The 16,183-nt window shown below is 34.4% G+C and overlaps 1 protein-coding gene across 1 annotated transcript in view; it reads right to left on the bottom strand.

Moving 5' to 3' along the window:
• Nucleotides 1-16,183, bottom strand: part of LOC119635532 — a 49,480-nt gene continuing 33,297 nt past the window's right edge. The window contains exons 2-13 of the mRNA XM_038030368.1: nucleotides 5,405-5,979; nucleotides 4,721-5,069; nucleotides 4,541-4,655; nucleotides 3,435-3,700; nucleotides 3,085-3,360; nucleotides 2,801-3,018; nucleotides 1,332-2,737; nucleotides 1,113-1,266; nucleotides 785-1,046; nucleotides 577-723; nucleotides 351-504; nucleotides 1-280 (exon numbers count right to left, since the gene is read on the bottom strand). Of these exons, the coding sequence (XP_037886296.1) occupies nucleotides 29-280; nucleotides 351-504; nucleotides 577-723; nucleotides 785-1,046; nucleotides 1,113-1,266; nucleotides 1,332-2,737; nucleotides 2,801-3,018; nucleotides 3,085-3,360; nucleotides 3,435-3,700; nucleotides 4,541-4,655; nucleotides 4,721-5,069; nucleotides 5,405-5,979 (4,174 nt within the window). The 3' untranslated portion in view covers nucleotides 1-28. The remainder of the gene's footprint in view (nucleotides 281-350; nucleotides 505-576; nucleotides 724-784; nucleotides 1,047-1,112; nucleotides 1,267-1,331; nucleotides 2,738-2,800; nucleotides 3,019-3,084; nucleotides 3,361-3,434; nucleotides 3,701-4,540; nucleotides 4,656-4,720; nucleotides 5,070-5,404; nucleotides 5,980-16,183) is intronic.

Below are 16,183 nucleotides of genomic sequence, written 5' to 3' on the forward strand. Positions count from 1 at the left end.
TTTTTTTTTTCTTTTCTTTTTAAAGCTCTTACAGCGCTGCTATAAAAGGTGTTAGATCAGGAAATTTAAATAGATTTTGTGGCCGAGATCTTTGTACACGCGCAGGTGGTGTTATCTGCCTTTGCCTAGATTGGCCATTGAAACCTCCACCACCTCCCTGACTACCACTTAAGTAAATGCCACACTGTGAATTACATACTTCATCCCGTAAAATCGCCTCTTTCGGCCATTGTCTTATCAGTTGACCGCAATCGGTTATACGCAATGATGCGCATTGCGTCTAGGGAACAGAGCAAACAAGCTATTATTTAAAAAAAAATCTATAGAAAGTAAATGTAATTAATGTTTACCCCTTCGCTAGAGCAAACACAACTGGTGCACGGTGACGGTAAAGCCGATTCTCCTACTCTCACATGACGATTACCTATCTGGCAACCTTGAACATTTTCACGCCAAGCACTTAAATCGATCTGAGGCATCGAATGGCAAGGCACACGGGGATTCCTAAGAGATGAGAGATGAAAAATTGCACTACAATGTAATTAAATTCAGGCCGTTATGCTCTTCAGGACTTACAAGAAATTACTGGGTAAATCGAAGGCAGCCCTTTGCATATCACCGGGTATTTCCAAATTTTCGCATGTTATTTTACCTAAAGTGGTTTTACGTATTTCAGCCAGCTGAGCTTCAGTAAATTTCCCTTCAGCACTATGATTTTCGTACCTTCAGGAGGAACACAAGGTTTAATATTAAATTTCAGAGGCGAATTTTCAAAATGTCTTACCAAAATCTATCACATTTTCTTAATTGGCGGAATTGTATTCCTATTATACAGGCCAAAGTGGGACCTACTAAGCCACCTTGCAGCGGCCTCTCGGTCATGGCACCAGGGAAGAGGTCAATATCATCTACGGTAGAATAGATTTTCTTAAAGCGATTTATCACCTCACTAGGTATTTCACGACTCAAATCGTTCCAATTTGAGGCACGTTTCAAATTACATAAAGCCCTATAATTATTATAAGAAGGCAAACCGTGATCACGTCCTGGAAAGAAAAGAGATTTTAGATAACTTAAACAAAAGTAAAAATGCTTTCTTTCTTTGTTCAAACCTCTTTGAATATTCAAAGCTATTAAGTCCACTCCTGAAAAAGGTATTTTTCGGTCTTCAAATAAATGATTTGTCACTTCACCGGTAATAAATTGATCCAAAGTTTCCATGGGTGTAGCCACTAATCCACGCATAATTTCATCAATAATACCCGGCTGCAAAGAAACAGTGACTTGAATTCTATTTCTATTTCCAATTTATATATTTTTTAGTATTGCACCTGGAGTAAAATATCCATTTTGAAAAAGCCATCTCGTAGCAATATTGGAGGGTCTACTGGTTGATGCTGTGGGCTTAATCGAGGGATATGAGGTCTTAGCAAGGAATGGCCAATACGAAAAGCTGCTGTGGCAAATTCGTTAAATACTATTGGCGAGCAGGATGGATTGTAGTCTTTGTAATAGCCTTGAGGTAGCAATTTCAATCCGTATAGATTAACCGCATTCCAACTTAGTATGCGCGGTAAAAACTCATTGTAGGTTACATGCTGCATTTGAGCTCCAACAATACGGCGGGCATGGTTATACAATTGATCGCCATTCCAGTGAGGATTTACACCTCGCAAGCCTTCAACAATGCGATTGTGTTCGCGCAAGAATATTGTGTGTATGGCGGTTAAACCTGGTTGTTCGGAAGCGCGCTCATCGCCGCCAATAAAGCAGAGATTGTTTCGGGACTTGCACTCGGGATGTGAATTACTTTGAGGTAATAATTCCTTGCCTCTGATAGGATGTATCGTAGAGTTAAGACGTCCTGAAAATCCTCGTAATTTGGCAGCTATGCAGGGATTCTCGCCGTAAATCATGGACGCATCTAAGAAATGCGTGTTTTGATTAATTTGATCGCGCGGTCCCAAGGTTAATTGCCCTGGTAACGATCTCATTGAGGGAAAACACAAACGTTCTCCACTGGTTACGTTTACTTCGGGATAGTAATAATCTCCGGCTGGCACAGGGAAAGGATTACATTCAGGATGTACTGTCTGTGGAGAATCGCAACGCCGGCAGCTGGGTATCGATTCATGAAAGCCTTTGTGTATGGGTGTTAGAGTAACATCATGATCAAGGAATTGGGCATACTGCATGGTCATTAAAGAATAACGTGTATGCAAGTTGGATATGTCGGGATGGATGACAGTAGATACCGTCCTGGGATTAGGTAATGGAGCACCAGTTACGGATAATTGCTTGGGCTTAGAGATACCGTCATCGTACTGAGCCGGTAATAAGCGTGAGAACGTCGTCAATGATTTACCCCAATTCGGATTTCGCAGATTGTTGCAATAACCAGTAATTGTACGGAACGATGTTTTAGTATCACAAGCTACAGGAGCATCGTCACATTCCAACTGATGGCCATGTCTACCATGGTTCGCGCGTAAAAATCCCGTTATCTCAAGGGCTTGTAGGGCTTGTAAACTTTCAGTTAATTCATTACGAGTGAATGTATTCAAATTGCCATCGATCACTTGACGTTTACGCCGGTTTATTGATGATAAAGTATTTAGGATTTCATTAGAGGCCAACTCATACATTAAAGACGAATTCGCCAATGATAACGCATTACGGTTGGCCTTGCTAAACGAAGCCGCCACTCCGTCTGGAGACTTAGCACTTATGCCGCCCTCTAAAATAGTATTTCACCAGTTAATATCTAGCTTTAGATTCGAAGCAAACTTAAAAAACTCACGTGCCAACCAGGATTCATATTCAAAACGTTTACGTTCTTCCATCTCATATTTAGCGCGTTCAATAGCTGCTTCCAATAAATCACCATTTAATTCACTTATCACTTCTTTAACTTCTGGCTCGACTTCCGTATGTTCTATGGGTGAAGTATCTTCTGCATGGGACTGCCATGCTTTTAAATCAAACTCTGGTATCTGATCACAATTTAAAACTGAATTCCTAAAATATTAATATATAATTGATCTCGTGAAAATTTCATGGGTGAAAAAAGGTTCAAATTCTTACAAGAAATTGTCCTTTCTGATAAATGCTTTTGACTGAGCCTCTTTGACTTGATGTGAAACGCATAACAAACCGGCCAGAGAAGTCTGTCTTATCGCCTTTAATTGATCCAAATCGAAAGATGAAGGCGGAATATCATTTTCGTACCAAAAGCGATCGGTTCTTTTTAAATGTTCAAATTGTAAAGACAGCAAACATGTGACGGTAGGACCAAATAAAGCACCGACAGCGGGATCTTCCAGTAAAGAACCGGTTAATAAATCAATATCTGCCGCAGTTCTATTTTGGCAGAGTTATAAAGCAAATAAATTAATAAAAAAAAAATTAGAAATTATTATATGTATAGGCCTTACTGGTAGATGTCCCTTAACACGGTTATATGTTCTTCGGGGATGTTGGAATATTTTGCCAAATTATCAAAAGATATATTAGCATTGAGGGCAAAAGGTTGCTCACACATATCCAAAGCTTCCACATAAGACGGTATGCCATGATCTCGACCACGATGTAAAGCTAAAGCTAAATCAGTCCAACCTTCTTCGTTAGTTGTTGAAGGTATTAAAGATTTTTGTAAGGCGGCTACAGACAACAATTGCGACGCTGACATAGAACTGGAAAGCTGCAAAAGAAATGAAATATTTTCAAAATTCTACTTGCTATTCTAAATGGACAATGGACATGATCGAACAGGTTGATTCAGATAGAAAATAAAACTTTTGAGAAATCTATCTGGAATTGTATGAATTATTCGCCACAATTAATCGCCAAAATTTTTAAAATTTCTTTCCAAATAAGTTCTGTAAGAAGCGGCTTAATTTTTATGGGCACTTTTCGGATTGCATTCACTTTCTCTCTTCAACTTCGTTGCGATTTTCATCGATTGATGTGAGTTGCGAGAAGAGAAAGAGCTTATGCGATTTATTCTTCATTGGATACAAAATTTGCTTGATCAAATGAAACAAATTTCAAAGCTGTGTCTCTGAATCCATCTAAGCTTGTCTGTCCATCTGTTTATTTGATATTCTTGGGTTCAACCTACGACTGCAGCAGTTTTTGATTTGTTTTTGCCCAAAATTGTATGCTGTGGGAAGTGGTTTGACCATTTTCCACACAAGGCATTATTTTGAAAGCTCACTGTATGAATAACTGGCATAAGCGAAGTGGTGTAGGTCATAGAATGGTGGGCCGCTTTACCCATGAAATTTTGTCGTAAATACAAACTTAAATCAAATTCTTTATTCCACTATCATCGATGACAATAATAGCAGAACAAATTCGATCAAAACTGTCAGAAATGTTGGTTGTAAATAAACTATTTGATGAGTAACTGGAAACTTTCATATATCCATTTCTACGTTAGTGGCGATTAATTAGACGATTTTTCTGTACAAAATTCCTCGCATTTTCTTTTTTTTTGAACAAAAGAATGAAAGAGCCATCAGATTTAGATCATATTTACCATTTCTGGTGGATACATAGTTAAAAAAGCTGGCATAGCACTGAAGGCGAATTCATTGTAAATACCGCCATGATTTGTACTCGAGTAATTGGTTGCGTGTTTCTCGGCAGTAAGTCTAAAGCATGTATAAACATAATTTTAATTTATCTCAGTTGGATGGTAATTATGGGCAATACTTACCTTAAACCTTCTTTAGCAGTATTTTCTTGACCCAAGACCAAAGGTAAAAATTCACTATACGTAATGTGCTGTATTTGGGCAATGACGATGCGTCGGGCTTCTAAGAAAATGTCCTCTTCAGACCATTCATTATTCATATGAGCCAATTGTTCAGCAATTTTATTATGATTTTGCAGTAAAGCGCGATGCAAAGCTCCTGTGGCACCAGACATTTGACAATAACGGCATGATCCAACTTTAACTCCACCACTAATGAAAGTGCGGATATCTTGAAAATCATGCGTAGTGGAACCATATAAACCACCGGCGTCTATATAGGCCGAAGCAATATTCATTTGTTCCCGCTTATCTAGAATATAAGAAAATCGAAAAATTTTCATTAGAAAAGAACTTTGTTCAACAACAAATCTGATTCATGTTTCTATATGTATGTACCATTGGGAGGAGCGGATTTGAGCGAAAAGCAATTTAATCAAGCACATAAGATATAGCAGTTTATTCATATTAAACACAAGAAATGCGTAGAAAAACTTGGAAGACACAAAAAGGGGCTTAGGGATATAACATAAGTGATGCTTAGAATTTCATTAAGTGTATGTTAAAATATTATGAGAAATATATGTCAATATATAAAAATGGAAGAAAAAATTAATCGCAAAACTTTGAACATTGAATTACGCTTACTTTTACTACATATTTCGTCGTCATAAGTCGGCGCTGAACGGCGATATTCTTTACATTCGTTACCCATTCGTACATAACATTGTTCCATTTTTTGTGGGTTGCGTGATCGGGTATCGGCGCAGCATTTGCCCTTCATAGGTAGTTGAGCAACCTCATAGAGATCATTTGCGAGAAGTTGCCCCCAAGCTGGCAACATGGCTGTTATGTGTGGATGACGCGTTTCAGCATCAAAATGCCTTTGTAATTGATCGATTATGTATTCAGCATCGGGCAGGGCATGTGTGCTGTGGGAAGAACGTGGTTGACTGACATTGTCCGCATAATCCGGTATTAGTAAGCGTAGAAACATATCACCGCGGGCGCCCCACTTCCTATGCGACACATTATTGCATTCGGCTGTAGGCAAACGGTATTTACTTGGCGGGCATACATCATATTGATTGGCGGTATCATTCGAAGCGCTCTTATCATCACATAAGGCTAACGAGCGCGCTCTCTCCAATTGTAAAGCTTTCAAAGAATTAGTTTCAAGATCCTCGGGTATGCGTAACAGATGGGAGGGTGTTGTCAAGCAACTGTAATTAATATGTAAAAAAAAAATTTTATTAAAAAATTTTCAAGTAAATTGAAGCAACAATTTTAGCTCCAACCAATGACACGATTGAACGTTAAGCCTAACGATAAGCTTAACTCTGCCTATAGTTGAAACAATGAATAACTCAACGAAAATTTTTTCAATTTCTTGAAATTGGCTTAAAAGAGGAACATAACCTTCAATTGTTTTCTTAATGATCATAAAAAAATAAGAAAAAAAAAACAAAAAAAGAATTTCGTAATTTGCATTCTTTTCTTCTTTTTTTTTTGTTTTTGTTTTGCTTGCGTAAAACCCAGCTTTACGTATGCACGTTCGTTTAAGCGAAAAACATTATGTGTAATCAGTTAACAATGTGCTCAAATTATATTCTTAAATACACGGAAATTTATGTCCACGGCAACATAAACATTCAAACAATACCATACATTGAAGGAATGGTTAATCACTACTTTATGTCAATATAATTTTACGCATTAAATATAATCAGTTAAGTAGAAATTTACGTGCGATTACATAGATACATAAATACATAAAACAAATTGCGAGAATATTTCATAAGAACCTACTTATTATTAACATTAAGTAAAGAAATATTATAATGGAAACTGACTCAGGTCGATTGCCTTTGTTATTATTCTGCATGGAATCCATAGTTCTTTGTTAATGATAGCCGGGTCAGTAGCCCGTTTCGTATTGTGTTGCGCTACTTTAACTGACGTTTACATCGACTTTTACATTAACATCTCGCAAAGTGTGTGTGTCACTAATCAGAAACATTTTAAAAAAAATCAGTGAAATAAAGTGAAAATAAGAAATTTGCAGTTTAACGCCTATATAAAAAATATTAACCTAAGACTTGATATCATGCTCCCTAAGGCGAACTAAAACGCTAGCAAGAAGACATTACTGACCAAACAGTTGACACGCCATACATTTGGAAAAATAATCTAACAAAAGGTGATGAATATCAGAAACGAATAAAGTTTTTTTTTTTTTTTAATTAGTCGATAACACGATAAAATTTACCTTATCTTTTCTAGGTACAAGTATTATTCCAAGATTTTAGGGCATTCGGTTTAGAAATCTATTACATAATTGTGACTCAAGAATATAACTTTGACAATAAATGGACGAGTAGATTGACATACAGTAGCGCAGCACCTCTCTCTCTCTCTCTTACGACGAATATGAATATCATGCAGTGAACTGTGCACATAAAGGCAATAATAAGATTAATTTATCCCTAACAACTGGGTGATGGCTGTAAAAATACCGTAAAATCTATCTGTTTATAACATTTACATATGAACAACACATAGTAAACGTCTCCAATCATCCATAAATATATCCGGTTTTCTTAACCGTTCAGTTAGATGTTTAAACAAATTATCTAAACAAAATCAATTAAACGCTAAACGTGCAAAAAAAAAGAGACAAATGTACATTTGATAAGCAAAAAAAAAAAAAAAATAGAAAAACAAGTAAAAAAATATTTAATAGTTTGATAGCCGTATATTATATTAATGTGCGCAGAAATATGCGAGACAAGCATCAAATATTTCAATTTTATTTATGTTCGCATTACAGTTAATTTCTAAACTGGATTTGCTCCTACGAATCAATAGATAAGTCGCGTCAGAATTTATATTTCCTTTATAATTTTTTATACTCTAAACCATATGTGTGTGTCCAAGGGTATATTAAGCTTGTGCGGATGTATATAGAACTTGAGATAAATCCATCTTTTATTATACATATTAATGTAGAATCATTTTAGATTGTCAGTCCGTCTGTCCATATTTCTTTCTTGTGTTTTCTTGCCTTCAAGTCGTAATTTTTAAGATATTTTGATGAAATACACGACGTTCTTTGGCCTAAGGATGAACCCTATTGAAAATGATTGAAGTCTATTCGTGTTCTCGATTACCTTCCATATAATACATTATCTTGAAAAGTGTAGGCCCCGGCCCATAATAATATTTTCGCTTGCTTTTTTCTATATTTTCCTTCTATATTTTCACAGGTTCTTTAGCTTATTTGACGAAACCATTTATAAATACAAAACTACGTACATGAAATATTCATTCTGAAAATATAATAAAAGAGTGCAACATTCAAGCATGTCCACCACTGAAGCAATCCCTTTTAGAAATGCGGGTTAACAAATATATTTTCGCTTTTGAATAAGGAGCGAACCGTGTTAACCGTGTGCGAGAGCTTGAATTTCTAGTACATTCCTTGTTTCTAAGTCGATGTTTTATATTAAGCAAAACCTTTTTGGGCAGTGTAGAAGAAGAAAACTCGAACAAAATATATAGTCTGTAACATTTCGTTTGATTTCACTTCAGTTTGTTAAATAACTACAAAGATTGAAAGGCCTATGAGCTGCTTATATAAAGACAATTCATGTGGAAAATGAAACTACAACATAAGTGAGTATGCCAGTCAGCTAGATGACCAATAATGTAATCATCTTGCTTTAAGAATTCCATAATGATCGATCTTTACCACTAACGAAATACACGGCTTGACAGACGGATTAGAGAGGCTTTAGCAGAGACATTGTCAATATGGGAACCAAACTTGAGTTTGCGACCAAGAGTTACTCCAAGACATTCCACTGAATCTATAAGATCACTAGGACACCCATATATTTTTATATTGAAGTTAGATGACCCAGCACGGGAAGAATTGAAGAACAGATCCTTGATCTTGCTGAAGTTAAAGCAAAGCGTGTTATCAATCACCCAAGAGTTAACGATTGCTAAAGACTTGTTTAATTTTCTCGACGAATGTAAATTATTTGCCTTATCGTTACAAAGCATAGGCAGAAAAAGCGCGAAAAGCGATTTCTCCATTTTTGTGCCTGCACTGTAGAACCATTTGCAGAATATACCGGTATATGATGCTGATTAAAAGTGACGAAAAACAATATTTTTTTTTTATTTTTTTTTTTAGGCTTGTGAAAGCATATGTGTTCTCAATTGGCGTTGTATTGTGAACATGTCATTTTATCAATTTGGTCCGATATCACGTCAGTTTTGACTTTGAAACGATGATATTTTAAAGTTTTCAATTAAACTTTAAAAAATTATTGAGAAATATGATGTAGGCAATAACGTCGCTGAGCGGAAGAATGCGTTCCATGCGCATTGTTGTCCTAATTATTAAAAATGGCGACATTTGAAAGTTTAATATACGTTCACTTTAATTCATAAGTGAATGAAACTATGTCGAAAGCGAAACCAAAAGGCATTAAATCATAACGTAAAATGCACACCTAGGAGAAGGAGCCCTTAAACACTTGTACTATCCTGTAGTTTATTGTCATGAAATTTATCAAACGTTCAATGCATTAGATAAACAAATTGCTAAGAACATTTTGCGTTGTAATATGAAGTTAGAGAAAGTCGAATGATACAACAAAAACACTGGAATAATGTAACAAAAAAAAAATCTCATTTTTTTACTAATTCGTCACTTTTTGACGCAGCCGGATTGCGTAATAGGTAAAAATATTTTAGCGATGATAATGATTTATACGGATGTATTTTAGCAATGATAATGATTTTTACATCCGTATAAATCAATTTGTTCAAGCCGGCAAGCAGAGCTGAGGCGATTTGCAATCTCACGCTTTCACTCTTACAATAAAGTTAAAAGAGCGGCAAAAAGGGTTCTTATGACCCCTTTGTAGCTCAAATTAAAGCTCTACGCTTGATTTGAAATTTTTTTGCTTGGTGGGTAAATGACAAAACATTATTTTCCATCATTATTTATTTATTTACAGTAAAGTTACGAAATATTTATGCAAAATTTTCTTTGTCGTAGCTGCCTGTTTATTAATTAGCTATGCATTCATTCGTTTTGCATTGATTGACTGTATTATTGATGATATCTGTGAAAACACTACACCATTAATAAAGATTATATTTAATTAAAGGTACGAATATACTTAAAAAAAAAAAAGAAAAGAGAAAAAATTAATTGCTTGGCTTTGAAATTTATCGCATTTCGAATTGATTTTAATATAATTTCGTAATCTTTTTCTAATAAACTGTTTTAGATGAACATGAGATGAACGCAACAAATAACAAACATTGTTTATCGTATTTTTTCTAATGTCTTCATTAAACTTTAAGTGGATTTCAAAGAAAAAAAAGATAAAATATTTATCACTGTTCAATACAATCATTTTCTACGTATTGAGAGTACGTAAGATGGAAAGGTTTTTGCATAGGTTTGTATTACTTCTTATTCGTCGTCGTCTTTTTCTTCTTATGTTGTTCTACACAAGTTTTTGTAACAGGAATCAATGCGAAAGTTTCACGTTCACATTTTTATATCCTCCACCACTCGTCATGCAATGAGGTTTTAAGTTACTTTTATTATACCGATCGGAATCACTTTCTGAATCGATCTGACCTTGTCTGTCCATCTGTTCGTCTTGTTTTCTTGCGTTCAACCTACGGGCTGCAAGCAACAATTTTTGAATTATATTGTTAAAATTTGCTACAATGACGTCTTTTGGCCCAAAGGCGGACGCTTTTAACGATTTTCTTTATCGACCACTTGCCTTATAAGAGCTTATTCTGAAAACCCATTATATGCATAATTATAGGCAAATGGTCCCCTATAGTAATGTTACTTGTTAAAGACACGATACAGTATTCGGGGATCGCTAAGTAATCATAAGTGAAATAAGTGATTTTAAATGGCAACAACAACATATGACAAATTAGGTTCGAAAGGGATATCACTTCTGCGATGTACTGAACAAAAATGAAAAAGAATTTTGAAAAAGCATCCTTTGATTAATTGAATGACTTTATGTGTCCAATAATGATGAATGGGCGCTTCAAACATCAGCCAAACGGTGGACAGAAGCCGCTATTTTTTCGTCAAAGAGATGAATGGTTTATGGTGTAAGCTTTCTCTTTTCATATCAAATCAATTTTTTCGACTAATAGTCGAGAAGTCTTTGAGCTGAAGACAGTGTAGTCAATGAAACTTTTAATGTTTGTGCAACTTTTTAGTTCAGTAAAAGAACACCTCAACTTTTTAGCAATTATGAAAAAATAGTTTTGAACTTTAGTATAATTTGAAAATATTTAATGGATTAACATAACTCAACTGAAAGCATATATAATTTGGTACCGTTCGTCATTTTATAAAAATATTTAGCATAATTGTAATTTTTCGGGATTGTGTAGAATTTTACAGACTACAGATGTAAAAAGTTCCATTCGAATTATAATTTTGGAGCGAAGGCAGAAGGAAATTATTTACAGCAATGTAATATGTTTTGCTCGCTCTTTAGTTTCAAGTTTTTAATAAAATTAACAAACCGCAAACCAAAAAAAAATGAGAGGTGTTTTATATTCAAATTTTTGTGTTATGGTATTACCACCACAAAAAAAAAAATAATAAGAATAAATTAAATTTTTAAAAAAAATTCATAAAAATTCAAGGTTAAAAAATTCCTTTTAAAATTTTTGTTTTTGTGGGTTTTTTTTTTGTTTTTATACTCTACACCATTTGCGGTGCAGAGTCTATTAAGTTTGTGCAAACGCATGTAACGTACAGGAGGACGTAAGACAAATTCACCTTTTATTATTCCAATCGACTTAGAATCGATCTAAGCTTGACTGTCTGTCTGTCCGTCTTCAATCTACAGATCGCAGTTTTAGAGGCATTTTGATGTAATTTGGTACAGTGGAGTGATTTAATTCAGTCCGGTCCACTTTTTATCTAATACAACGCCCAATTTTGAAACAGTAAAACTGCAATTTTGGAAATTTTGCGCCAAAGTCACCGGGGTTCACCGCTTGGGTCGAATGGAGTCATTTTTTGAACACTCTCTCTCTATCTCTCTCATATAACCATTCCTACGACAACTGAATCTCTATATGGTAAAAAGATTGAATTTTCAATATTTCGTGGTGAAAATTGGCTCACACTACTAAATTGACAAGGAGATCAAGCTTACTGAATCTGGACCGCGAAGGTCTATTTTTTAGGTACCACGCCGTATAAAAACTCTCAGGAAACTTCAATATGCCAAAATGGCGTTCATGATAGTAATTTAATATCCAATATTAAGTGGATCCAATTTGAAAGACATGGATCTATTTCTTGGACCCTAATCCTAATTGCTGAAATTTTATGGTGAAAATTGGTCCTTGGAAGCAGTTTAGCAAAAAAAAATTAATACCAGGGAATTTGGATCACCTGGGCCTACTTTTTAGACCACAATATATGAGGAATATGCGTGAAATTGTACTAGTCGTAGTGGTGTAGCGTATCTAAAGCTAGGTAGGTATCTAAAGTTGTAACGCTTTTACTTATTTTGTTTTTTTTTTGGGTTTTTTGAGTTTATTTTTTTTTTTTTATTTATTTTATGCGCCAAATGAAATCAAAATTCGAAAAATCTTTTTTTAAAAAATGTTTATTACATTGCACTGTGTTGTTCGGGTAATATTTTTAAATCAATTACCGCAGTATATATTAGTATAATCGTTTCATTCGTAATGCAAAACAACATCTTGTTGCAGATTAAGTATTTAGAGCAAATCAGTATCGCATTTAAAAATTATCTAAAAGATGACAATATAATTGAAGACTTATATGCTGTCAGATATTTTTTTGGAAATCATCAAAAATAAATATATAATGGTAATCAGGTTTCTAAGCGTACATTCAAAGACATTTTCATATTCAAAAATGTGACGCTTTTAGCCCACAAACCACACCCAAAACTTATATTAATGCCCGTAAAACTTCTTTAGGAACATCAGATGCGTGTTCTTTACATCAAAGGGACAATAACGCTCACTTACGAAGCTATTTACCCAAACATGAGTTTCTCCCCATAAGCATGCAACTTAGGTTGAACAGATGCATTGTTTTTGCAATCAATTCAAACAATTTCTATATGGATATGCTGCAAAGCTGTATATTTGTTCATGTTGGCAAAGGCCAATTTTGACGGTAACCTGAAGAAGACACTCATGGACGTTGTGGCGTTTTAGAAGAAAAACTATTCCATTACCTTTCAGAAAAGACTATTGTTCCAGTATCCAGCTTACACTATGCTATGTGGATACTTTTTTTTACTCCGCTTGCTTCTTTAAATGGGATGGTTTAGTTTGCCAGTTCTTATTTTACAATTTTTTTCAGTAATAAGGCCAATTAATATAATGGTCTTTAACTTCATTACTCGGCACTTTTTAAGCCCACATTTTCCCAACTAATTTGCAAGTTCAAACTGGAAATTTATAATTTATAACATTTTCATTGATAACACCGAGTTTAGTGCGGTTAGCGAATAATGTTTACATTAATTTATTTATTTTTTTTTGTATAACCAATCAGTCCGGGGATTATGCTCTTCACGCTTAACAGGGTGGGACAGGGAGCGACTGCAACTTCTGCCCGATCGGTATGTGTTATGCTTGAGTATCACTGTTGCTACGATCAAAGGTCAATCAAGGTCAATGAAGATATAGTGCATCCCAATTGCAAATTAAAGCCAGCTATGCCAACGCATTCTAAGCATGATTTTCATGTTCTTGTCTAGTTCGCTTTTAAAAGCACTTTTCAACACTGACAACTGAGGAAGTAATATATACTTCAAAAGTGCGATCCTTAATCACCCCGTATTACTACATACGTGCTTCTATTTCTTCAATTCAAAAGACTTCACTTTTCGTCATAGCGGTTGTTATTGATGACAACAACTTTATGCGGTTCAAAGTTGTGTAAATATTTTATTAGCTCTTCGCTACTTAGTTAACTTATGTCGTTGACACTTGCACTTTCTACCCATCCCTTCGGCTTCTAATCCAAATGTTTACATAGGCTTAGAATCACGTTTAACTCTCTACAGCGAACAATATTGCACAAGAAACGAATTTATGGACGCACTTTATCGATTTCAATTCGCAGGCGCATTTCGGCTTATGCTCAACTATCCTGTTAAACGCCACCTCTTCTTAAGCTCTTTAAATCAAGTCATGACGGGCTTAGCAACTTCATACCCGGAGGCTGAGTTATGAAGAGTTTCGAAGCAAGCAGATTGCAACCTGTTCACAGTTGACTTTCGAAAGACTTTTAAGAACTTTTCGAAGTAATTTTCAAAATATTTTTTTCTTTCGCTTAGTCATTAAGAAAAAATTCTGAAAATTTGAATATATTTTTCTTCGCGATTTATCTATGAGTCATCTTTATTTCGAAATAATTATTCAACAACATCTCCGATACGCGTTATTAAAATAAATATTCATAATAACAAATAAGCGATGCCTTGAGGTAAATCTGGAATATCCAACATGTCAACAGCAAATGCATATTTAAGAGAGATGTAAAGTTATTAGTTGTTTGCCAATGTGCTAAGTTTCCTGATTGGAACTGTTTTCATATAAACACTTTGAAGGATAACCCTTTGAAATAATTATTTTGAAATATTTACATTTTTTATTTACTTATTTTTTTAATTGTCCCATTTACAGTATTGCGTAAGCGTTTGCATATTTTCAACTTGGTAAACTCAAAATAAACGCAAAAATAAGTATTTATCCGAACTGCTGAGACACTCTCAAGCGGCAAATAATGAATAGATGGACCTATACAATGCTGAAGAGTATTTATTTGCAAATGTTTGTGTTAAATTATATGTCCGTCCGTCGGTCTTTCATCCTTTGCCTAAAATTAGTAAAAATTTGTCTTTCTCCGATGGATATTTCCGAGTGCGTTACGAACGCAATGACAAAACAGTAGAATACTCTCTTCTCTCGTTCAATTGTTGAGGTAATAATAATAAAAAAATTAAAAAAAAAAAGAAAATTTTTTTTTGAAAAACCCAATAACCTTGAACATATGGTTTATTCAATTCTTCCACTTTGTTCGGTTTATTATTAAATTATTATTAATTTTGATAAATCAATGAAATTGAAATTTTTTTTATTTTTTTTTATTATAACATTTTTTATTACAAACTATTAAGCTTTGAAAACATAATAAGTTATCGACATGAATTGGTCGTGTGTCATCATCTGTGACATAATTTTCCAGACAAAAAATCTGGTTTTTAAAAAATGAAAAAGCAAAAACCAAACAATAGACACATATGCCTACGGCTTTGAATGACTTTGAAAAGGCAAATATGTAAAAACAAAAAAAAAAAAACGATTGCAGCACTCATAAGCTCGCATTTAGTGCATAATTGTCCTAAAAAAACTTGTAGGCTTTAAATGCGCCGAATAAACACACACACACACACACACACACTAAACCATAAAACATTTTGTAAATGCCTAGCGTTGTTATCGAATCTCCCAATTCTTTGGTCTTGTTGGCAATTTTTTACAACACGTTTGGCACTCGGCACACACATGACGTCTGCGTGTTTACATTAATAAAAGAAAATTACTTTATCGCAGTTGTGCGCAAGCAACACGAAGCAATTAGTTTTTATTATTTACACAAAAATTTTTTAAGCATGAATTGCATATCAGCTCAATTTTCGAAAAATTTATAAAAATATTTACTTTACATAAACACCCATATTTATATATATATGTAGGTGGGTATGTATTTTCTATTTTATTTTATCGCACCAGTTAACACGAGCTCTTAGTTTTATTTAACAAGTTTCCTTCCCCGTTATTATATCTTCAAAAAAATATTCTTTATCAACCTAAGTAAATATATAATCGCTTTGGTCAGGTCCGTCATTCGAACTTGCAATTATCGTTGAACTGTTTAGAAAACAAAAGTTGATGTGAAATTACTTCTTACTAGCAGCATTGCCGCGTTAATATCGAAAACAAGGAAATTGGTCCTACTCATCGTTCCATTTTTTATATTAGTTTCTAAATCGACCTAAGTTTGTCCGTCTGCTTTTGGTTTCTTGTGTCTGCAATTTTCAAGATATTTTGAGACGTATTTTGGCGCAAGGACAAACGCTACTGAAAATGGTTTGGATCAGACTACTTTTTCGAACAGTTCCCGTATAAAGCCTCGTTTCGAAAAGTCGTTATAAGAATAACTGCAGGGTATTTAATAGCGAACCATTATCCTCTATAGCGTTTTTACTTGTCCGACTTTAAAATTGCACAAATATTAGTTTAACCTCTCAGAGAGAGAGAGAGAGAGAGAGAGAGAGAGAGAGAGAGAGAGAGAGA

This window comes from Glossina fuscipes, unplaced genomic scaffold (assembly GCF_014805625.2).
Source record: "Glossina fuscipes isolate IAEA_lab_2018 unplaced genomic scaffold, Yale_Gfus_2 26, whole genome shotgun sequence".
NCBI lineage: Eukaryota > Metazoa > Arthropoda > Insecta > Diptera > Glossinidae > Glossina > Glossina fuscipes.